The sequence below is a fragment of the Choloepus didactylus genome, chromosome 4, assembly GCF_015220235.1.
Source record: "Choloepus didactylus isolate mChoDid1 chromosome 4, mChoDid1.pri, whole genome shotgun sequence".
In the NCBI taxonomy this organism is placed as follows: domain Eukaryota; kingdom Metazoa; phylum Chordata; class Mammalia; order Pilosa; family Megalonychidae; genus Choloepus; species Choloepus didactylus.
In genome coordinates, this window is record NC_051310.1 from 125,137,604 (window position 1) to 125,162,166 (window position 24,563).

The 24,563-nt window shown below is 37.3% G+C and overlaps 1 protein-coding gene across 2 annotated transcripts in view; it reads left to right on the forward strand.

Annotated features, from left to right (window-relative positions):
- Positions 1-22,485, forward strand: part of RSL24D1 (ribosomal L24 domain containing 1) — a 62,589-nt gene extending 40,104 nt beyond the window's left edge. For both annotated transcript variants that reach the window (XM_037833914.1, XM_037833915.1), the window contains exons 4-6: positions 9,946-10,009; positions 17,675-17,760; positions 18,950-22,485. In XM_037833914.1, the coding sequence (XP_037689842.1) occupies positions 9,946-10,009; positions 17,675-17,760; positions 18,950-19,023 (224 nt within the window). In that variant the 3' untranslated portion in view covers positions 19,024-22,485. The remainder of the gene's footprint in view (positions 1-9,945; positions 10,010-17,674; positions 17,761-18,949) is intronic.
- The last annotated feature ends 2,078 nt before the right edge of the window (positions 22,486-24,563 follow it).

Sequence of the window (24,563 nt, forward strand, 5' to 3'; positions counted from 1 at the left end):
GTATTCTTTGTTTACTTTATTGAATTATGTGAGGATGTAGATTGGACAACTGTTAGTAAGGTGCTGATTGATGTCTAAAGAAACAGCCGTAGGATAACTTCAAAAGTAAGAATACTAGGAAGAATAGTTTGTATTTTATCCTTTGTCTCTCTATTGTAGATTAGTTTTTAATATCTTTCAGAATGCTTCTTACATTTAAAATGTTTTCAGTCTTCTGGGATATTTGGAAATACAGTATATTATTTTTTAGGAAGTATTTACCCACTACTTGTGTGTTTATTCCCATTAAGATGTTGAAGTGCTTCTGACTTCTAGACCTTGGCTTTATTTTGTTTAATGGCAATGAAAGAAAAAAAAAGTTAAATATTCAGCATATTATTAATTATGAGCTACAGCATGTCCAGGTTAAGAGTTTTCTTTGAATTATCCATACAAATATTTTAATACCAGAGGCCTCTTGGGAGCATGTTAAAGTGCAGATTCTGATACAGTAGGTCTGGGGGGGGGGGTGCCTAAGATTCTGCATTTCTAACAAGCTCCTAAGTGATGCTGATGTTACTGTTCCCCAGACTACACTTGTTTTTGTTTTGACAATTTCAGACTTACAGAAAAGTTTCAGGAGAATTCTCAGATGTCCTTTATACCTATTCCCCAAATATTGTTTTATTAAATTTATCTCCCATTTCTCCCTTCTCCCTAAATTTTTCTGAACTGTTTAAAAGTTGTATAATGTTCCTTTATCCCTAGTTGTGTGTCCTAAAAATAAGAACATTCTCTTATATAAGCATAATGAAATTATTAAAATCAAGACATTAATATTCATATATTACATAATCTCAAATCTATTCAGATTTTTCCAGTTGTCCTGGTAATTTCCTTTATAGTAAAAATTGTAACAATAGATATGTCACATCTTCTTAGTCTCTCTTAATCTGGAATAGTTCCTGAGTCTGTCTTTATATTTCTTGACATCGACATTTTTGAAGAATATGGCAAGGTATTTTGCATGAAACCCCTCAATTGGATTTTGTCTCATGTTTCCTCAAGAATTTGTTCAAGTAATGCACATTTTACAGGAATATCAGGGAAGAGATGCTGAGTTCTTGTCAGTGTATCATGTGAGGCGGCATGTGCATTGATTATTCCTACTAATGGCAATATTAAATTTGATCATTTGGTTAAGGTGGTGTCTGCAAGACTTCTCTGTTAAAAAGTTACTATATTGTTACCTTTTGTAAGTAATGAGTATATTGTGAGGAGATACTTTGAGGCTATCTAAATATCCTTCTGTTCCTCAAATCAATAGACTTTTCATTGGAGTCTTGGGAGGTGTGGCTACCAAGCATTGGAAATGTAGCTAGTCTGAATTGAGGTGTATTGTAAATGTAAGATATATGCCAGATTTTGAAGATTTAGTAGGAAAACAATGTAAAATTTCTCCAACCTTTTTTTTTTTTTTTTAATCATCATTTTATTGAGATATATTCACATACCACGCAGTCATACAAAACAAATTGTACTTTCGATTGTTTACAGTACCATTACATAGTTGTACATTCATCACCTAAATCAATCCCTGACACCTTCATTAGCACACACACAAAAATAACAAGAATAATAATTAGAGTGAAAAAGAGCAATTGAAGTAAAAAAGAACACTAGGTACCTTTGTCTGTTTGTTTGCTTCCCCTACTTTTCTACACATCGATCCATAAACTAGACAAAGTGGAGTTTGGTCCTTATGGCATTCCCAATCCCACTGTCACCCCTCATAAGCTACATTTTTATACAACTGTCTTCGAGATTCATGGGTTCTGGGTTGTAGTTTAATAGTTTCAGGTATCCACCACCAGCTACCCCAATTCTTTAGAACCTAAAAAAGGTTGTCTAAAGTGTGCGTAAGAGTGCCCACCAGAGTGATCTCTCGGCTCGTTTTGGAATCTCTCTGCCACTGAAGCTTATTTCATTTCCTTTCACATCCCTCTTTTGGTCAAGAAGATGTTCTCCATCCCACGATGCCGGGTCTACATTCCTCCCCGGGAGTCATATTCCACATTGCCAGGGAGATTCACTTCCCTGGTGTCTGATCCCACGTAGGGGGGAGGGCAGTGATTTCACCTTTCAAGTTGGCTTAGCCAGAGAGAGAGGGCCACATCTGAGCAACAAAGAGGCATTCAGGAGGAGACTCTTAGGCACAAATACAGGGAGGCCTAGCCTCTCCTTTGCAGCAACCGTCTTCCCAAGGGTAAAACTTATGGTAGAGGGCTCAACCCATCAAACCACCAGTCCCCTATGTCTGTGGTCATGTTAGCAACCATGGAGGTGGGGTAGGCGAATACCCCTGCATTCTCCACAGGCTCCTCAAGGGGGCACTACATCTTTTTTTTTTTTTTTTTTCCTTGTTTGTCTTTTTTCTTTTCTTTTTTTTTTTTTTTAAACTTTCCCTTCTTTTTTCAAATCAACTGTATGAAAAAAAAAGTTAAAAAGAAAACAAACATACAATAAAAGAACATTTCAAAGAGACCATAGCAAGGGAGTAAGAAAAAGACAACTAACCTAAGATAACTGCTTAACTTCCAACATGTTCCTACTTTACCCCAAGAAAGTTACATACTATAGCAACATTTCAGTGAACTTGTTCCTACTACATCCATCAGAAATTAACAGACCATAGTCATTTCTGGGCATCCCCAGAACATTAAATAGCTTATCTGTTCTTCTTGGATTATTGTTCCCCCTTCCTTAATTGCTCTCTACTGCTAGTTCCCCTACATTCTACATTATAAACCATTTGTTTTACATTTTTCAAAGTTCACATTAGTGGTAGCATATAATATTTCTCTTTTTGTGCCTGGCTTATTTCGCTCAGCATTATGTCTTCAAGGTTCATCCATGTTGTCATATGTTTCACCAGATCGTTCCTTCTTACTGCCGCGTAGTATTCCATCGTGCGTATATACCACATTTTATTTATCCACTCATCTGTTGAAGGACATTTGGGTTGTTTCCATCTCTTGGCAATTGTGAATAATGCTGCTATGAACATTGGCGTGCAGATATCTGTTCGTGTCACTGCTTTCCGATCTTCCGGGTATATCCCGAGAAGTGCAATCGCTGGATCGAATGGTAGCTCTATCTCTAGTTTTCTAAGGAACTGCCAGACTGACTTCCAGAGTGGCTGAACCATTATACAGTCCCACCAACAATGAATAAGAGTTCCAATTTCTCCACATCCCCTCCAGCATTTGTAGTTTCCTGTTTGTTTAATGGCAGCCATTCTAACTGGTGTTAGATGGTATCTCATTGTGGTCTTAATTTGCATCTCTCTAATAGCTAGTGAAGCTGAACATTTTTTCATGTGTTTCTTGGCCATTTGTATTTCCTCTTCAGAGAACTGTCTTTTCATATCTTTTGCCCATTTTATAATTGGGCTGTCTGTACTATTGTCATTGAGTTGTAGGATTTCTTTGTATATGCAAGATATCAGTCTTTTGTCAGATACATGGTTTCCAAAAATTTTTTCCCATTGAGTTGGCTGCCTCTTTACCTTTTTGAGAAATTCCTTTGAGGTGCAGAAACTTCTAAGCTTGAGGAGTTCCCATTTATCTATTTTCTCTTTTGTTGCTTGTGCTTTGGGTGTAAAGTCTAGGAAGTGGCCGCCTAATACAAGGTCTTGAAGATGTTTTCCTACATGATCTTCTAGGAGTTTTATGGTACTTTCTTTTATATTGAGATCTTTGGTCCATTTTGAGTTAATTTTTGTGTAGGGGGTGAGGTAGGGGTCCTCTTTCATTCTTTTGGATATGGATATCCAACTCTCCCAGCCCCATTTGTTGAAAAGACCATTATGGCTCAGTTCGGTGACTTTGGGGGCCTTATCAAAGATCAGTCGGCCATAGATCTGAGGGTCTATCTCTGAATTCTCAATTCGATTCCATTGATCTATATGTCTATCTTTGTGCCAGTACCATGCTGTTTTGGCAACTGTGGCTTTATAATAAGCTTCAAAGTCAGGGAGTGTAAGTCCTCCCACTTCATTTTTCTTTTTTAGAGTGTCTTTAGCAATTCGAGGCATCTTCCCTTTCCAAATAAATTTGATAACTAGCTTTTCCAAGTCTGCAAAGTAGGTTGTTGGAATTTTGATTGGGATTGCATTGAATCTGTAGATGAGTTTGGGTAGAATTGACATCTTAATGACATTTAGCCTTCCTATCCATGAACATGGAATATTTTTCCATCTTTTAAGGTCCCCTTCTATTTCTTTTAGTAGAGTTATGTAGTTTTCTTTGTATAGGTCTTTTACATCTTTGGTTAAGTTTATTCCTAGGTACTTGATTTTTTTAGTTGCTATTGAAAATGGTATCTTTTTCTTGAGTGTCTCTTCAGTTTGTTCATTTCTAGCATATAGAAACATTACTGACTTATGTGCATTAATCTTGTATCCCGCTACTTTGCTAAATTTGTTTATTAGCTCTAGTAGGTGTATCGTTGATTTCTCAGGGTTTTCTAGATATAAGATCATATCATCTGCAAACAATGACAGTTTTACTTCTTCTTTTCCAATTTGGATGCCTTTTATTTCTTTGTCTTGCCGGATTGCCCTGGCTAGCACTTCCAGCACAATGTTGAATAACAGTGGTGACAGCGGGCATCCTTGTCTTGTTCCTGATCTTAGAGGGAAGGCTTTCAGTCTCTCACCATTGAGTACTATGCTGGCTGTGGGTTTTTCATATATGCTCTTTATCATGTTGAGGAAGTTTCCTTCAATTCCTACCTTTTGAAGTGTTTTTATCAAAAACGGATGTTGGATTTTGTCAAATGCTTTTTCAGCATCTATTGAGATGATCAATTGATTTTTCCCTTTCGAGTTTTTAATGTGTTGTAATACACTGATTGTTTTTCTTATGTTGAACCATCCTTGCATGCCTGGAATGAACCCCACTTGGTCATGGTGTATGATTTTTTTAATGTGTCTTTGGATTCGATTTGCAAGTATTTTGTTGAGGATTTTTGCATCTATATTCATTAGGGAGATTGGCCGGTAGTTTTCCTTTTTTGTAGCATCTTTGCCTGGTTTTGGTATTAGATTGATGTTAGCTTCATAAAATGAGTTAGGTAGTGTTCCATTTTTTTCAATGTTTTGAAAGAGTTTGAGTAAGATTGGTGTCAGTTCTTTCTGGAAAGTTTGGTAGAATTCCCCTGTGAAGCCATCTGGCCCTGGGCATTTATTTGTGGGAAGATTTTTGATGACTGATTGGATCTCTTTGCTTGTGATGGGTTGGTTGAGGTCTTCTATTTCTTCTCTGGTCAGTCTAGGTTGTTCATATGTTTCCAGGAAATTGTCCATTTCTTCTACATTATCCAGTTTGTTGCCATACAGTTGTTCATAATATCCTCTTATAATTTTTTTAATTTCTTCAGGATCTGCAGTTATGTCACCTTTTTCATTCATTATTTTGTTTATATGGGTCTTCTCTCTTTTTGATTTTGTCAGTCTAGCTAGGGGCTTGTCAATCTTGTTGATCTTCTCAAAGAACCAACTTTTGGTGATATTTATCCTCTCTATTGTTTTTTTGTTCTCTATGTCATTTATTTCTGCTTTAATCCTTGTTATTTCTTTTCTTGTACTTGGTTTAGGATTGGTTTGCTGTTCATTTTCTAGCTTCTTCAGTTGATCCATTAGTTCTTTGATTTTGGCTCTTTCTTCCTTTTTAATATATGCGTTTAGTGCTATAAATTTCCCCCTTAGCACTGCTTTTGCTGCATCCCATAGGTTTTGGTATGTTGTGTTCTCATTTTCATTCGTCTCTATATATTTAGCAATTTCTCTTGCTATTTCTTCTTTAACCCACTGATTGTTTAGGAGTGTGTTGTTTAACCTCCAGGTATTTGTGAATTTTCTAAGTCTCTGATGGTTATTGACTTCTAATTGTATTCCATTGTGGTCAGAGAATGTGCTTTGAATAATTTCAATCTTTTTAAATTTATTGAGGCTTGTTTTATGTCCCAGCATATGATCTATTCTGGAGAAAGTTCCGTGAGCACTAGAAAAGTATGTGTATCCTGTTGATTTGGGATGTAATGTCCTGTAGATGTCTGTTAAATCTAATTCATTTATCAGATTGTTTAGGTTTTCAATTTCCTTATTGGTCTTCTGTCTGGTTGATCTATCTATAGGAGAGAGTGATGTGTTGAAGTCTCCCACAATTATTGTGGAAACATCAATTGCCTCCTTTAGTTTTGCCAGTGTTTCTCTCATGTATTTTGTGGCACCTTGATTGGGTGCATAGACATTTACGATTGTTATTTCTTCTTGGTGAATTGCCCCTTTTATTAGTATGTAGTGGCCTTCTTTGTCTCTCAAAACATCCCTGCATTTGAAGTCTATTTTATCTGAGATTAATATTGCTACACCTGCTTTCTTTTGGCTGTGGCTTGCATGAAATATTTTTTTCCATCCTTTCACTTTCAGTTTCTTTGTGTCCCTGTGTCTAAGATGAGTCTCTTGTATGCAACATATTGATGGTTCATTTTTTTTGATCCATTCTGCGAATCTATATCTTTTAATTGGGGAGTTTAATCCATTTACATTCAACGTTAAAACCGTGAAGGCATTTCTTGCATCGGCCATCTTATCCTTTGGATTATGTTTGCCATATTTTTCCCTCTCTCTATTAATATCCTTTATTGTACCCATACCGAATCTCTTTAGTACTGAACCTTTCTCCAAGTCTCTCTGTCCTGTCTTTGTTTCTCTGTCTGTAGGGCTCCCTTTAGTATCTCCAGTAGGGCAGGTCTCTTGTTAGCAAATTCTCTCAGCATTTCTTTGTCTGTGAAAAATTTAAGCTCTCCCTCAAATTTGAAGGAGAGCTTTGCTGGATAAAGTATTCTTGGCTGGAAATTCCTCTCACTCAGAATTTTAAATATATCGTGCCACTGCCTTCTCGCCTCCATGGTGGCTGCTGAGTAGTCACTACTTAGTCTTATGCTGTTTCCTTTGTATGTGGTGAATTGCTTTTCTCTTGCTGCTTTCAGAACTTGCTCCTTCTCTTCTATGTTTGACAGTGTGATCAGTATATGTCTCGGAGTGGGTTTTTTTGGATTTATTCTATTTGGAGTTCGCTGAGCATTTATGATTTGTGTATTTATGTTGTTTAGAAGATTTGGGAAGTTTTCCCCAACAGTTTCTTTGAATACTCTTCCTAGACCTTTACCCTTTTCTTCCCCTTCTGGGACACCAATGAGTCTTATATTCGGACGTTTCATATTATCTATCATATCCCTGAGGTCCATTTCGAGTTTTTCAATTTTTTTCCCCATTCTTTCTTTTATGCTTTCATTTTCCATTCTGTCATCTTCCAGGTCACTGATTCGTTGTTCAACTTCCTCTAGTCTTGTACTATGAGTGTCCAGAATCTTTTTAATTTGGTCAACAGTTTCTTTAATTTCCATAAGATCATCCATTTTTTTATTTAGTCTTGCAATGTCTTCTTTATGCTCTTCTAGGGTCTTCTTGATTTCCTTCATATCCCGTACTAGGGTCTCATTGTTCATCTTTAGTTCTTTGAGTAGCTGCTCTAGGTGTGTCTCTTCTGGTCTTTTGATTTGGGTGCTTGGGCTTGGGTTATCCATATCGTCTGGTTTTTTCATATGCTTTATAATTTTCTGTTGTTTTTGGCCTCGTGGCATTTGCTGACCTTGATAGGGTTCTTTTAGGGTTTGTAGACCAGTTGAAGTCCTTATCTCTAATTTATCAGATCTACAGCTTCGTGGAGTACACTTTCTCTAACTAACCAGCAGGTGGCGTCCACGAGCCACCTGTTCTCCACAAGCCAGATCTCCCCTGCTTAGCCTTTTTGGTGAGTGGGGGAGTGAGTCTTGTGGGGTCCAATTGGTGTCCCAAGCTTGCGTGTGTAGTTGGTGTTGCCTGCCCTGTATGTGGGGCGTGTTTCTGGGCAGTCGGGGAGGGGGGGTGGCCCTAACAATCAAATCTCCCTGATGATCCTAGAGTTTTAAAGCTACTGCAATAGTCTAATCCTTCAGTTCAGTCCTGCCACAGTTTGTCTCTGCCACTGACCCACAAGTCTTTGGTATTGGCGTATGGCTCCTGAGACTTGCAAGTGGGCCCCTCTTCCAGGCTGTGCACCCCGGGTCCTCTGTTGAGGGATGACTGTGCTATGTCACAGGTGAGTGCCGTCCCCCCAGGGCAGTTCTGGGCTGCTGGGGTGTGTTGGGAGGCTCCCAGTCTGCTCAAATGATGGCTGAATGGGGCTCTGTTAATTCACACTGCTCCCCCTTCCCAGCTCTGGGACATTCAGCTGAGGTTGCAGGGAAGGCTAATGTCCACGCCCAGTTTTGTGGTGTGTGCCTGTTATTTGAAGCACTTCCGTCACACTGGGTTGTCTGGGGCAGCTCTGGGCTATGGGGCTGGCGATGGGCAGGAGTGTTTCCTGTCCACCAGGATGGTGGCTGTGAGCGGACACCCCCCTTTTCTTGGGAAGTTGTGTTGTTTAGTGAATTTTCTCAGCCACTGGATTATTGCCTTTTGTCTCAGAGCTCTCTTAGTTCTGCTCTTGACTTGACGTGCCCAAATTTCAATTCTTTGAAGCTTTCTGTATTGAGCTTCTTAGAGTAATTGTTTTAGAAAAAGCAAAAAGGATTAAAAAAAAAAAAAAAAAAAAAAAAAAAAAACGGCCCTCCTCAGAGATCTAATGGGTTATTGAAATGCTAATAGACAAAGCAACCAGGGCCATTAAGGAAAGGTGCCCAGGGCAGAGAGATCAGCCTTGCTTCGGGATTTGCATATGCGCCTCAAGGCCTGATCTCCGCCCTTCCCCTTTCTGTGTTCACCAGAACTCCAAAAATCCTCTGCTTTTATTTTGGAGTTTTTCGTGTTGTTTTTTTTCTATGCCTGTCTCCTCTCTGCTGGGCTGGCTGCTCTCAGAGTCTCTGGTGTCTGGCCTCAGTCTATCTATGGTTGGAGTTTGAATCAGTAGAATGAGTTTCCCATAAGAGCAGCCACTGCAATTCTCCCTTCTCCTTCCTGGAGCTGACAGCCTCTCCTCCCCCGGGACTGAGCCTGGCAGGGAGGGGCGCGGGTCCCCTGGCCGCAAAAACTTACAGATTTCGCTGATCTCAGCAGTTCCACGTTTTCATGAGTGTTGTATGAAGTATGCCCAAAGACAGATTGCTCTGTGGTGTCCAGTCCACGCAGTCCCTGGCTTTTTACCTACTTTCCTGGAGGAGTAACTAAAACATACAGCTCACCAGTCTGCCATCTTGCCCCGCCTCCTCTCCAACCTTTTTATACTGATTACATATTGAAATGAGAATATTCTGGGTATATATTGGGTTAAATAGAATATTAAAATTAATTTCACCTGTTTTTTACCTTTTTAAAAAATGTAGCTACTAGAAAGTGTAAAGTTATATATGTGGTATATACTGGACAGTGGTGCTATAGATTCTAAAATATAGTTGGACTCAGCACCCTTACAGTCAAAAATTGATTTGTTCTTTCTACCAGTATTTACTCAGGTGCTTAAAGAAAAAGTGGAATTCATGAGTAGAAAGGTGTTGTCTTTGTGGTGATTGCAAGCTAAGATGGTATTAGAGTTGCTTTTAACCCCAGTTCTCTAAGATTGGAAAAGTGTTGGACAGGTTTAAAGAAGGAAAATATAGTAGAAACAAAGGCTCTTGCAAAATAAAAACCAGAGATGTGATACTTGTGACAGATAAAGTAAGAGTCAACAGTGAAGTCAGAAGAGTACATATTTTCTTCAGCCATTTCAGTAGGGGGTTGTCTTTGCAATTAGTTTTATTTCATTGAAATATGTTTCTAAATCAGGCACTCAGAATAAAGTTCCTTGTTAAGGCACTTGTTGATTAGACTCATACTGCTTGAATGTGAATACTCTTGTTGCTAACTTACGTATTCTTTCACAGTTGATGCAATGAAGAGAGTCGAAGAAATTAAACAGAAACGCCAAGCTAAATTTATAATGAACAGGTATGAATATTTGTATAAAGAAATTCTTGTGAAAATAATTAGCTTTCTTTTAAACTGTAATTTCAGACTTAAAAAGAAATTGCAAGAGTAGTAGAGTTCTTGTATATTCAATTAGTCTTTTACCACATTGACTTTCTGCAGAGACATGGATAAAGTTGAAGACATGATGCCTTTTTCCTTCCTATGTATATTTCAGTGTATTAACCTAAAAATAGAACATTCTCTTACATAATCCCAGTATAGTTTTGAAAGTTATGAAATATTGATATATAAGATACAGAAGTTATTAGATTTTGCCAAATAGTCTAGTAATATCCTTCATGGCAAAAGAGAATCCAGGATCTTGCATTGCATTTGGTGGTTATATCCTTTTAGCCTCCTTTAATCTGGAACCGTTTCTCTTCTTTCTTTGTCTTACATGACATGGACCTGTAAAAAAAATTTCAGTTATTAGAAAAAATGTTCCTCAGTTTTAGAGTTGTCTGTTCTTTACCTCATGATTAGATTAAGGTTAGGTACCTTGGTGGGAACATCAGAGAAGTGATGATTGTCCTTCTCACTTGGTGTCCCCTTTGTGGTGGTAGTAATTTTTATTGTTTTATTGAGGTGGTGTTTGCCAGGTTTCTTCACTGGAAAATTAGGTTTTTTTTTTTTTTCTCTATAACTTAATACATATCTGGGGGAGATAACATTGAGACTCTGCAAAGAACCAGTTGCTCAATAAACAGACCTAGTGGTTTTAATGTCCATTGGAGAGTCTTGCCTGGATCAGTTACTATTGTGATTTTTTCTATATGGTGATTTTCTAATTCTGTTGTTTCTTCTATATTTATTAGTTGGCTTTTTCTGATAAGAAAGCTTTCCTTTCTGATTTTATTCATTTATTTAAATCATATCTGTGATTCTTACGGTATTCAGGCAAGCTCCTGTGCACCCCCCCCCCCGCCTTTTTTTTAAGAGCAGTTTTAGGTTTACAGAAAAATTGTGCAGAAAAGTACAGGAGTTCTCTCTCTTCCTCAGTTTCCCCTATTATTAAATTAGTGTAGTATATTTGTTAAAGTTGATGAACCATTATTGATATATTAATTGAAGTCCATAATTGATGTTCGGGTACATACACTCTGTGTTGTAGTTTCATGGGTTTTGTTAAATGCGTAATTATGGTTTCATACAGAATAGATTCAGTGTCCTAAAAGAGGCCCTGTCATTTTCACTTGTGCCCTTTTGACAAGTCCTCATCATTCTTTGAGCACTTTCTTACTTTGTGGCTGACAAGATTTTTAAGCCTTATCCTGTACTTCCCCTGCCCACACCTGAATTGGCTGTTTCTTCAGAGCAGAGGCTGGTTTTTAATGTAATTACTGTGGAAGTCTGTCAGAAAAGAAGCCTAAATGTTTGAGAGCCAGTCTTAGCATTTTGATTGGATGTCTTACCTATTTTTTTTTAACCAGTCATTAAAGTAATTGGGAACTAGAAAATCGTTGAGTTTTGTATTGTTAAATGTACATTTATAAGGGATCAACAGGCAGCTTTACCTTAAATTTGGGAATAAATGTAAGGTAGACATTTCTTCTAAGTTTACCGTTTGCATTTGGGAGACCTGACTCAGTCACTTGATGTAGATTCTGCTGGCTCAGGGGAAGGAGGGAACAGAAGAAGAAGAGTAAGCACTTAGTTACCATTCCCTATTGGTGTTAATAAAATTTAGTAGGACATTTAAATTAATTTAAAGGAAATTGGTGATATCACTACTGTTCTAGTTTGCTAATGCTGCCAGAATGCAAAACACCACAGATGGATTGGCTTTTATAAAAGGGAGGTTATTTGGTTGCACAGTTACAGTCTTAAGGCCATAAAGTGTCCAAGGTAACACATCAGCAGTCGGGTACCTTCACTGGAGGATGGCCAATGGTGTCTGGAAAACCTCTGTTAGCTGGGAAGGCACGTGGCTGGCGTCTGCTCCAAAGTTCTGGTTTCAAAATGGCTTTCTCCCAGAACGTTCCTCTCTAGGCTGCAGTTCCTCAAAAATGTCACTCTTAGTTGCACTTGGGGTATTTGTCCTCTCTTAGCTTCTCCGGAGCAAGAGTCTGCTTTCAACGGCCATCTTCAAACTGTCTCTCATCTGCAGCTCCTGTGCTTTCTTCAAAGTGTCCCTCTTGGCTGTAGCTCCTCTTCAAAATGAGTGACATTCTCTCTGTCAGCTCATTTATATGGCTCCACTGATCAAGGCCCACCCTGAATGGGCAGGGCCATGCCTCCATGGGACTATCTCTTCAGAGTTGTCACCCACAGTTGAGCGGGATGCATTCCATGCAAACAACCTAATCCAAACGTTCCAACTTAATCCCCACTAATATGTCTGCCCCACAAGATTGCATCAAAGAATATGGCTTTTGGGGGGGACACAATACATTCAAACCAGCACAACTACTGACTTTACAGAAATATAAATGATTATAATACTATGAACAATTGTATGCCAACAAATTAGGTAATATAGAAGAAATGGAAAATTTTCAAGAAATGAACCAGTTTCCTAAATTGATTCGAAAAGAAATAGAAAACCTCAACAAACGTATAGCAACTACAGAGATTGAGTCAATAATGAAAAACCTTCCACCAAAAAAAAGTTACAAGATTTTCAGTAGTAAATACTACCATACTTTTAAAGAAGTATTGACACTAGTCCTCCTCAAACTTTTCCTAAGAATTCAAGAGGTGGGGACACTACCCAGTTCATTCGGTGAGGCCAGCATTACTCTAATACCAAAGCCTGGTAAAGATATCACAAGAAAAGAAGATTACAAACCAGTTTATGTTATCAATATATAATAGATAGTAAGAATTCTCAACAAAATACTAGCAAATGGAATCCAACAGCATTTTAAAAAGATTATACACCATGACCAAGTGGGATTTATCCCAGGAATGCTAGGATGGTTCAACATAAGGAAATCAATGCAACATACTTCATAAATGGAGTGAAGGTGGGGGGGAACCACAACACGAAATCATCTTAATGGATGCAGAAAAGGCGTTTGACAAAATCCAGCCCCCTTCCTTGATAAAATACTTAGAAAAGGATTATTAGAAGAGAATTCTCTCAAAATGACAAAGGCCATTTATGAAAACCCCACAGCTCCCACAGCTTTTATTGTACTCAGTGGTGAAAGCTGTAAGCTTTCCCTCTAAGATCAGCAATAAGACCAAGATGAGTGCTTTTGCCACTGCTATTCAATATTATATTAGAAGTTCCAGCCAGAGCAATTAGGCAAGAAAAAGAAATAAAAGGTCTGCAGATTGTAAAGGAAGAAGGAAAACTGTATTTGCAGATGATATGATCTTATATGGGCATATCTTGATTTATTGTGTGTTTTTTAATAAATGAAAGGTTTGTGGCAACCCTGCATCAAGTCTTATCAGCACCGTTTTTCCAAAAACGTGCACACTTCATGTGTCTGTCGTATTTTGGTAGTTCTCACAATATTTCAAACTTTTTCATTATTATTATATCTGTTATAGGGATCTGTGATTTTTGAAAACAATGGTAATTGTTTAGGGGTTCCACAAACCACACCCATATAAGATGGCAAACTTAATCCATAAATGTGTGTATTCTGACTGCTCCATCTACTAGCTATTCCCCCCCCCTCTCCTTAGGCCTCCCGTATTCCCTGAGACACTCAGTACGTGGCCTCTAAGTGTTCAAGTGAAAGGAAGAGTCGCGTGTCTCACTTTAAATCAAAAGCTAGAAGTGATTAAACTTAGCAAGGAAGGCATATCAAAAGCTGAGATTGGCCTAAGAAGCCTAGCTGTCAGCCTAACAGTTAGCCAAGTTGTGAATGCAAAGAAAAAGTTCTTGAAGGAAATTTAAAGTGTTATTCCAGTGAACCCATGAATGATCAGAGTGAAATAGCCTTATTGCTGAAATGAAGAAAGTTTGAGTGGTCTGTGTAGATCATACCAGCCATGACATTCCCTTAAGCCAAAGCCTAATCCAGAGCAAGTGTAACTCTTCAGTTCTTTGAAGGCTGAGAGAAGTGAGGAAACTGCCAAAGCAAAGTTTGAAGCTAGCAGAGGTTGTTCATGAGGTTTAAGGAAAGAAGCCATCTAAAGCAGCAAGTGCTGATGTAGAAGCTGCAGCAAGTTATCCAGAAGATCTAGCTAAGATAATTGATGAAAGTGCCTGTACTAAGAATAGATTTTCAGTGTAGATGAAGCAGGCTTCTGTTGGAGGAAGATGCCATCTGCGATTTTTCATAGCTAGAGAGAAATCAGTGCCTGGCTTCACGGACCAGGCTGACTCTAGCATATCCTAGGGCATTTTGTCATCTCTGCTCTCTGTGTAAACTCTCTTTAAAGGACTCTAGTGATCTAATTAAGACTTACCTGGAATGGGTGGAATCACATCTCCATGGAAATAATTTAATCAAAGATCCCACCCATAGTTGGGTGAGTCACATATCTGTGGAAACACTCAGTCGAAAGGTTCCTCCCAAGAAGATTGGATTAAAAGACCTCAGCTCTTCTGGAGTCCATAAGTTTCAAACTGGCACAAACATGAACAGGAGTTTGGAAGAAGTTGATTCCAACCCTCATGGATAACTTGGAGGGGTTCAAGACTTTAGTAGAAGGAAGAAACTACAGATATGGTGGAAACAGCAAAAGAATTAGAAGTGAAACCTGAAGATGTTATTGAATTGATGCAATCATGATAAAATTTTAAAGGATGAAGAGTTGCTTTTTAAGCATGAGCAAAGAAAGTAGTTTCTTGAGATGAAATCTACTCCTGGTAAATCTGCTGCCAACATTGTTGGACTGAAAACAAAGGATTTAGAATATTACACAACTTAGTTGATAAAGCTGCCACAAGGTATCAGAGGATTGACTCCGATTTTGAAAGAAGTGCTACTTTGGGTGAATACTATCAGACAGCATCTCATGGTACAGAGAAATCTTTCATGAAGGAAAGAGTCAGTCAGTGTGGCAGACTTCATTATTATCTTTTTAAAAAATTGCCATCAGCAACTACCACCCTGATCAGTCAGTAGACAATCAACATTGAGGCAAGACCTCACCCCCACCCCAAAAAGATTATGACTTGCTGCAGGCTCAGAGCATGATTAGCATTTTTAGCAATGAGGTATTTTTTTAGGTATGTACATTATTTTTTTACACATAGTGCTGTTGCATACTTAATAGACTACAGTACAGTGTAAGTATAATTTTATGTGCACTAGTAAGCCAAAAAATTCATGTAAATTGCTTTATTGTGGTGGTCTGGAATCCAACACACAGTATCTGCAAGATATTCCTGTAGATAGAACATCCAAAGGAATCCACAAGAAAACTAGTAGAATAATTGAGTTCAGCAGTGTGGCCTGGTAAAAGATAACATAAAAATCAATTATGTTTGTATACATTAGCTATGAACAATCCAAAGAGGAAGTAAAGAAAAATTTGTAAGTATCCAGGAGTAAATTTAACCAAGGACACAAAAGACTTGTACACTGAAAACTACAAAATACTGCAGAAAGAAGTTACAGAAGACCTAAATAAATGGCAAGATATGTTCTTGTATTAGGAGACTAAATATTATCAATATTACCCAAATTCAGTGCCATCCCTATCAAAATTCCAGCAGCCTTTTTTGCAGGAATGGAAAAACCGATCCTCAAATTTATATGGAATGCAAAGGGCTCTGAGTAGCCAAAATTATGTTGAAAAAGAACAAAGTTGGAGGACTTACACTTCCTGATTTCAAATTCTGCTACAAATCTATAATAATAAAAATAGTGTAAATTGGCATATAGACAAATAGAGCATCAGAACAGAATTGAAAATAAAGTTCAGAAATAGATTTACACATCTATGGCAATTGATTTTTGACATGGGTGCTAAGTACATGCAGTGGGGAAAGAGTCGTCTCTCCAACAAATGGTGTTGGGAAAACTGGATATCCACATGCAGAAGAATGAAATTGGACCCCTAGTTCACACCACATACAAAAATGAACTCAAAATGGATCAAAAGCATAAATCTAAGAGCTAACACCTTAGAACTGTTAGAAGATAACATAGGGGCAAGTCTTCATGACCAGGGATTCAGCATTGGATTCTTAAATATGACACCAAAAACATGAGCAACAAAAGAAACAGCAAAGAAATTTTACCTCATCAAAATTGAAAACTTGTACAAAGGACATTATCAAGAAAGTGAAAAGACTGTTAGAGTGGTAGAAAATTGTTGTAAACTATATGTCTAACAAAGGCTTATTTGCTAGTCTGGATATAGTATGTCCCCCCAAAATGCCATGTTCTTTAATGCAATCTTGTCGGGGCAGATGTATTAGTATTGATTAGGTTGGAATCCTTTGAGTGTTTCCATGGAGATATGGACTCTGCCCATTCAGGGTGGGTCTTGATTTAATCACTGGGGTCCTATAAAAGAGCTCACAAACAGAAGGACCTCAGAGCAGCTGAGAGGGACATTTTGGAGAGGAACCAAGATGTTTAGATCCACAGGAGCTGGAGAAGCTAAGAGGGCAAAACACCCCAAGAGCAACATTTTGAAGAATGCACAGGAGCTGAGAGAGGAGCTGGAACACAACCTGGAATCAGCAGACACCAGCCATGTGCCTTCCCAACAGAGATTTTCTGGATGCCATTGGCCTTCCTTTGGTGAAGATATACTCATGTTGATACCTTAATTTGGACATTTTCATGGCCTTCAGACTGTAAATTTGTAATCAAATAAACCCCCTTCATAAAAGCCAATCCGTTTCTGGTGTTTTGCATAACAGCAACATTAGCAAACTGGAACAGCTTAATATCCAGAATATATAAAGAACTTTACAATGCAACCATAAAAAGACTAACACCACAATTTAAAAATGAGAAAAGTACTTGAATAGACATTTCTCCACAGAAAATGTACAGATAGCCAATGAGCATATGAAAACATGTCAGCATCATTAACCATTAGGGAAATGCAAATCAAAACCACAGTGAGATACCACTTCACACCCACAAGGATGGCTATTATTTTAAAAAAAGCCCAGAAAATAAGCATTGGAGAACATGTGGGAAAATCAGCATACTAATACATCGTTGGTTGGAATACAAAATGGTGCAGTCACTGTGGAAAGCCCTATGACAGTTCCTCGAAAAGTTAAATATAGAAGTATATATAACCTGGCAATTCTACTTGCAGGTATACACCCAAAGAAAGTGAGAACAGAGACTCAAATAGTTACTTGTACACCAGTGTTTATGGCAGTATTATTCACAGTAGCCAGAAGGTGGAATCAGTATCCATCAAACAATGAATGGATAAACAAAATGTGGTACATTTTATCATGACACCAAGGAAATGGTATATGGCCATAAAAATGAAGTTGATAAGTGCTGCAGCTTGGAGGAGTCTTGGAAACATGCTCAGTGAAATAAGCCAGGCACATAGGACAAATACTGTATGCTATGTCTTGTAAGAGATGACTAGAAATAGCAAATTTGTGGAGAAAGAAAGGAGGTTACCTGGGCATGAGGGGAAGAGGAGAATTGGGAGTGTTTATAAAAATAAAAAAATTTAATAGCTATATTGTGAATTAATGCCTCAAAGAAGTTTTAGTAACTGAAATTTTGACCTTGGTGTGTTCTATCCTAGGTTAAAGAAAAATAAAGAACTACAGAAAGTTCAGGACATCAAAGAGGTCAAGCAAAACATCCATCTTATCCGGGCTCCTCTTGCAGGTAAGTACGGTATTCCCCAGGAGTTCTCTTCCTTAAGTAGGGAGATGAAAACTAGATACTTGTGGTCTATGTAACCAAGTACCACCTAACATTTTTACATTTATGAAGTGACTTGATTTGTAAAATGTAATTCATTCAGGGTATTTCCAACTCAAAATCAGTCTATTGTATATGGTGTTTCTTTTCTTCATCTTCCTTCATAAAATCCTATGTTAACGAAGATATCTCTCCAAGTTAAGCAAATGATTTGAGTAATTTCAAATGATTTTACCTCATACCTGTTTTGATTAAAGGATAATATTTTATATTAGTGGTTTTCAGACTTTGGTTGGTATTAGAATTACTTGGGGAACTTGGTGAAAATAAAAGCCCAGGCTCTGTGTTTATTAGCTCTTCATGTTATTCTGATACACACTCAAGTTTGAGAACTAGTTTTATATTAAAATTTTCACTTTGTACTTATGTAATGTGCTGGTGTTTTGTATTTGGGCAGTTGTTTCTGTGCATAGTTTCTTTTGTGAGGTGCCAGTAAACCAATCTTATTCAGCTAGCACAAAGTACTATGTGTTAGGTAATTTACTTACATAGATTAAAGGGGGAGAAATCTTGACCAGTTTAGTTGAAGACTTGATTCCAGAATGATTCAGTGCCTAAACCTTAGTAAAGGTTAAATTCTGTAATCACAGGATGAGTAGATTTGTGTAGTCTTACCCAGTTATGTTTATATCAATATTTATTACAGCAAAATAGACAAAACCCTGGAGCATGTGTAGAAAGAGTTTTCACATGTAGATGATGCTGACACCCAAAAAGCAACAGGAGTGAGCCCTTGGATCTAACTGCTTAGATAACCCATTTGACTGAAGGTGGTACACAGTGTTAAAAGTTAAGGACCCTGGCTCCAGATTGCCAGGATTTAAATCCCAGTGCTTTGATGTACTAGACTTATTAGATGGTGACTGTGGGCAGATGACTTAATCTGTCTCTGCCTCAATTTTCTCACCTTTAAAATGGGGGCTAAGAGGGTGACATGAGCAATAGATGTCAAGTGCTTACATGATTAACTATTTTTAATCTTAGATTTCTTAGAAAAGCTAATACTATTCTAAAGCATTGAGGGTCCTTTATAAAGTATTGGTACAAATTCTGCAAGGTCACAATGAATTGATAATTTTTTTTTTTTTTTAAGGCAAAGGAAAGCAGCTGGAAGAAAAAATGGTACTGCAATTACAACAGGATGTGGACATGGAAGATATTTCTTAGAAATCTTCTGTCTGTAACCATTTCTATATGTGCTTTTGAAAATCTCTTCTTGAGACTTGGAACTTCTAAAGTATTGCTGTATTTTTTTTGTGAGGGCACTCAAATGAAAGGTAATTAAAAATACATTTCTCCTACATTGCTATCTATAAAATATCAGATGTTATGGATGTTAGATTGTGTCTCAACTTTAAACCTTCACTGATAAGTTGTACTATGTAAATCATGAAAATTCTGTTTGTAAGTATAGAAGTGAATTGTGGGCATAAAATGGTCATGTCATTCGGATAATGGCCCTAGGCAGCTTTTATGTAATAAGTAATGACAAAATTCATGGCTAATGATACATAAAATAAAACTTTCTTTGCAGTAAGATACTCCCTTTATTAATGCTATAGAAGAGGGGCTCAATAAGGAACTAACAATCTGTGTGAAGATTGACCTCAAGTGATACTTTTATTTTAAGATTTCCTGTTTTGGTGTTATTAGCATCTTCTATGAGCATTTTGGCCCCCGGAGATTGAGGCCTAATTATAAGTGTTCTGCTAGCCAGTTGTGGATGTTATAGGTGAGAGCTGAATAATCTTTTCTTGAAATGGCTCTAAACTTGATTAATTTCCACGAACTTGAGATTCCTGGTGGGACAAGCTTTATTTTTCCAGCTTGGCACTAATTTAGAAGCAGAGGAATCCCAGTGCCTTTTAAAATTTGTTGCGTTGTTTTCTTTACAAAAGCCTTGTTTTTGGAAAATAGAGCTTATGGGTAGAGTGTTGGTTCATTATTTGCATATGAAATAAAATCATTTCTAAAGTAAGTGCCTATATATTTATTACTTGAAGGTACTAAACAAAGTAAGATGTCTCTATTACATGGGAGAAAAGAACTTCCCTCACACATATAACTTAAGTAGGAGATGTATTTAGAGAACCATATCCCTCGTGTTTCTATATTTTTATATTATTTAGTTTTTAAGTATGTTAATAGTTAAATCTATCAGCTTTTATATTGAAGTTAATTAGGCCATGATTTAGCTGATATAACTATAAAACAATGGCTAAATTTTTATTTCAGTATTAGGTAGAAAATAAAGTGTACTCACTGGACCATGTGTCAGACGACTTGAATTCCAATGTGGTCCTGTCTTTGTGTTCTTGTTTATAAAATATGGTTTATTTGTAGACAACATTATTGCTATGAAGATGAGGGGAAATAATATTACATATATAATAAAAGACATCTGTAAAAATTCTAGGGAATTTTCACTTGATGCCTTAGTCATGTTTATTTTAATATTAAAATGTTCAAAACTATATAATATTAGAAAACAATGTTCCTAGCTTCCTAGTTAGTAAGATGCTGTTATCTTAAGAGCATCAATTTGGGAAAATTAGGCTGAATTGAAGAGCTGATATTGCATCTCAGATTTAGCTTCCAGACAATTTTCTTAACTTTCTTTCTTAGTATTTTGAGACTCCAGATCTCATTATAAACCATGTAGACACAAATGCTACAGTGTTATCCCCGTATAGCTCTTTAAGCTGGTGGAACACTGAGGGAGTTCATTTAAAATGTTGCCTGAGTGTTGCATGGTACAGTGCCTTTAGGCTACTGGTTCAGACCTATCCTGGCCATTTAGCATAACATAAAAGCTCAGATTTTTTCAGACATTTGCTACACTGAACTTTTATGTTTAGTTGTTCAAGAGTAGTACAGAGTTAGCAGTCATAGAAAAAAATTTTCTTGCATGGATCCCTTACAAAACCTTGTTAGCAATGCAGGAAAATAGCCCCACATTGGAAAAGTTATGTCATTTCTTAAAAATAGAAACCCTAAGAAGATATAAAGGTTAAGATGGCAGTTTGCTGAATTTTTAAAAGTGTTGAAAAGACAAGGGGAAAAAAAGCAATATTTAAAAAAAAAACTCAATTTCAAGGGCTCTGGAAGTAATTTCCAAAGTCTGTATTTTTTTAGTCATATAAAGCAGAATTGAAAAACTGACCCACAAATTCTGTCCTCCTTGTCTGCTCACATCAGCCTCGGGTTGATTTGAATCATTCTTGTATGTGTTGATCAGTTTTTTTTTTGTTTGTTTGTTTGTTTTAATTAAGAATAACCCTTTTCTTAACAAGAATATATCCGTGCCTTCTGAATGTAAGAATCTCTACCTTCTCATGCTGTGGGGTGAGTCTGACCGATGCTCTCCTGCTTGAACACTCTCCCTAGGTTTTGAATCATAATCAAGTGAAGCTCTCATGTGGGATTAGAGGTGATGCTACCACATGACTTACTCTGGGTCACTCTTGGCCTGTTCTGATTCTCTAGCCTCCCGTTGATTCTGTGGCCCCATATAATTCTTCCAATAAATTCCTTTTTGCTCAAGTTTCTAACCAAAAGTCTTTACTTATAGACATCCCCTGCTCCTCCAGCAAAACCAGGCACCTCATTTCTATCATAATCTCCATGTGCATGGACTATTTCTGTTTTACCCTTGGCACATATTAGGTGACTAATTCATGGAAGATGCTCAATAAATGTTGCCTAAATGGAACGTGAATGTGAGAAACTTTTGCTTTCAGAACTCCAGCTTTTAAATACTTTCTCTGTTTAGCATGTTCCAATCAAGTGTATTTATGTTTGGTTCAACACAAGCCATGGTTCTTAAAAGGAGCACCAGTGAAAGTATGTCATTCCAATCAGTGAGGCATTCTACATAGTTTTTCAAGTATATACCTGGTGATGTCAAATATTTTCTCTTCTAATATCAGGGAATGCTGTGTAGACAGTGAGCAAGGTACTCTTAAAGGCAGTCCATCTGATTAAAATGATTCCTCAATTCCAAAGCAGATAATAATACAAGTACTCACACTGTGTTAAACTACAGGCACTGCATTGCATTGTTCACCAGTTTTCTCTTCTATATTCCCAGATTCTGTGTGCGGCCTGAATACAAAAATCTACTGCTTTTTGGCATTGTAGAGATCCACTTTCCCCATTTCTAGAATGTATACAAAAATACAGTGAAGATCAGTTTAGAGAGAAAGAAATCCCAAAGGATAAAAATTTCCAGGCACTATCACTCATTATGACACCTTAGGCTGATGGCAGTCTCTCAGTATCTCTGATTACATATATGCAAATAGGATACAGTATCACCTAGTCTAAAGGTTGTGAAAATCCAATGATATAGTAATTATTATGGCCAGGTACATATTATCTTACACAATCTTCACAACCCTTCAAGTTAGTCCCTTTTCTCTTTTATAGGTGAATATGACGGTATGAGAAATTGAATAATTTGACCCATGTCACAAGCCAACAACTAGCAGAACTTAGATTCAGGCTTAGTCTTGACTCTTAATCATTATCCTATATCTTACACAGCATCTAGCATGATGCCTGGCAGGAGTTGGTGCTTCATATGTACTTATTCATTCCAGGAAAAAAAAAAAAAAAGCAGTAAAAGAAGGTGTCCCAACAGAATGGGAAATCATATATCTGGTAAGGGTCTAGTATCCAGAATATAGAAAGAATTCTTGCAGTTGAACAACAAAAAGGCAAACAACCCAAATGAAAAATGAGCCAAGAACTCAGATTTTTCTCCAGAGAATATATATATATATATATACAGCCCCCCCCCCAAAAAAAAAGATGGTCAACATTAATCATTAGGGAATTGCAAATCAAAGCCATAAGATAACACTTCACACCCACTAGGACCATAATTTTTTTTTTTTTTTTTTTAATAAAGAGAAATAAAAAGTGTTAGGGTGTGGAGAAATTGGAACCCTCATACATTGTTGGTGGGAATGTAAATTTGTGTAGCCACAATGGAAAACAGTGTGGCAGTTCCTCAGTAAGTGAAACATAGAATTACCATATGACCCAGCAATCCAACTGGTAGGTATATATGTAAAAGAACTGAAAACAGGTGTTCAAACAAAAACTGGAACATGAATGTTCTTAGCAGCTCATTGACAATAAGTGAAAGGTAGAAACAAATCTAAATGTCCATTAACAGATGAATAAACAAAATATGGTATAGCCAGTGCAGTGGGATATTATTCATTTATAAAAAGGACTGAATTATTGATACATGCTACAACATGAAGGAACCTTATAAACATAAAGTGAAAGAAGCCATTCACAAAAGAGCACATATCGTATGAAGCCATTTATAGGTAATATCCAGAAAAGGCAAATCCATAGAGACAAAACAGATTAGCGGTTACCAGGGGCTGGGGATGGGGGGGGGGCAGGAGGGGATTGGGGAGTACTGCTTAATGGGTGTGGGATTCCATTTGGAGAGGTGCAAAGGTTCTGGAATGAGTGGTGAAGGTTGCACAACACTGTGAATGTACTTAATGCCACTGATTTGTACACTCTAAAATGGTTACAGTGATAAATTTTATGTTACGTGCATTTTACCAAAACGAAAAAATTGAAAATAAAAAGGTACCTGGAGAAAGTGATACCTTGGATGGAATAATTTTTCTTGTGACTGTACAATAGGAACTTTTTCTTACCAGTTCTTTCAGGACTGACAGATGATCTAAGTTTCAGTGTAATTAAGACAGTTTAATGAAATGAAAGTTTTTGAAATTACACCTCTTCTTTAAAAAGTTAGTACAGCAATGCCAGAAATTATAGTATAACTTTTCAGGGTACTGATTATATTCAGCTCTGAAATTCATACTAATTCTGTTATCCAGAGAAGAGTTCTAAATTTTGAATTTTATCACCACTTGATTTTATTTGTGAGCAGTTTTAGTATTTGTTACTTAGGTTTTAAAATGCTTATTGGACAGGATGTTAAAGTTGGTGGATCTGGGTATCCGGGTGGGGGGGGGGGTTGGGGTATGCTGGAGTCCTGTGTATGGGGTTTGTATTGTTTTTGCAACTGTTCCTGTAAGTTTGAATTTATTTCAAAGTAAAATAAAAAAAAATGCTTATTGGGTCTACTATGTGAAATATTGCCTCGTTTAGCAACAAAATAATTCATGTTATAGTTGAGAAATTTGAATCATTGGGAAGGGTATTCTTTTAGTGATAGTTCATGTCTTATACAACTATGTTGATCTAATAGCTCTTTACTGCACTTTTGCCAACTCTAAAGTTCTCCAAGACTGTTGTGATTGCTTCAAACAAGAGCTGTACCCTCATCCCAAGGGATGAAAGCTCTGATGTTGACAGCTTCAGGGTTCATCTAAGGTCAGAGGTGGATTTTGAAGATTCCTAATGTGCTATTTGAGTCTTTTTAACAACTGCTGTGGAAAAGATAATGTTCTTCCAATGCACAGCACACATTGTAACATTTCATTCCCACTGTTAGTTAAATGGAACCTCAGAGATAAGTTGGGCCCTACTGAGAAACATCTCTTCCTTTGAATTGATTGGGAGTTTCTATTAGAGATTAGGCCTCCAGGGGATTTGGGTCAAACAGTTGAGGAATGAGTTACACTAGCATCAAGAGAGTGAGTCTCAAACATGATGGCACATTATAATCATCTGGGGACAGCTTGAGATCCACCAGTGCCCGGGCCCCA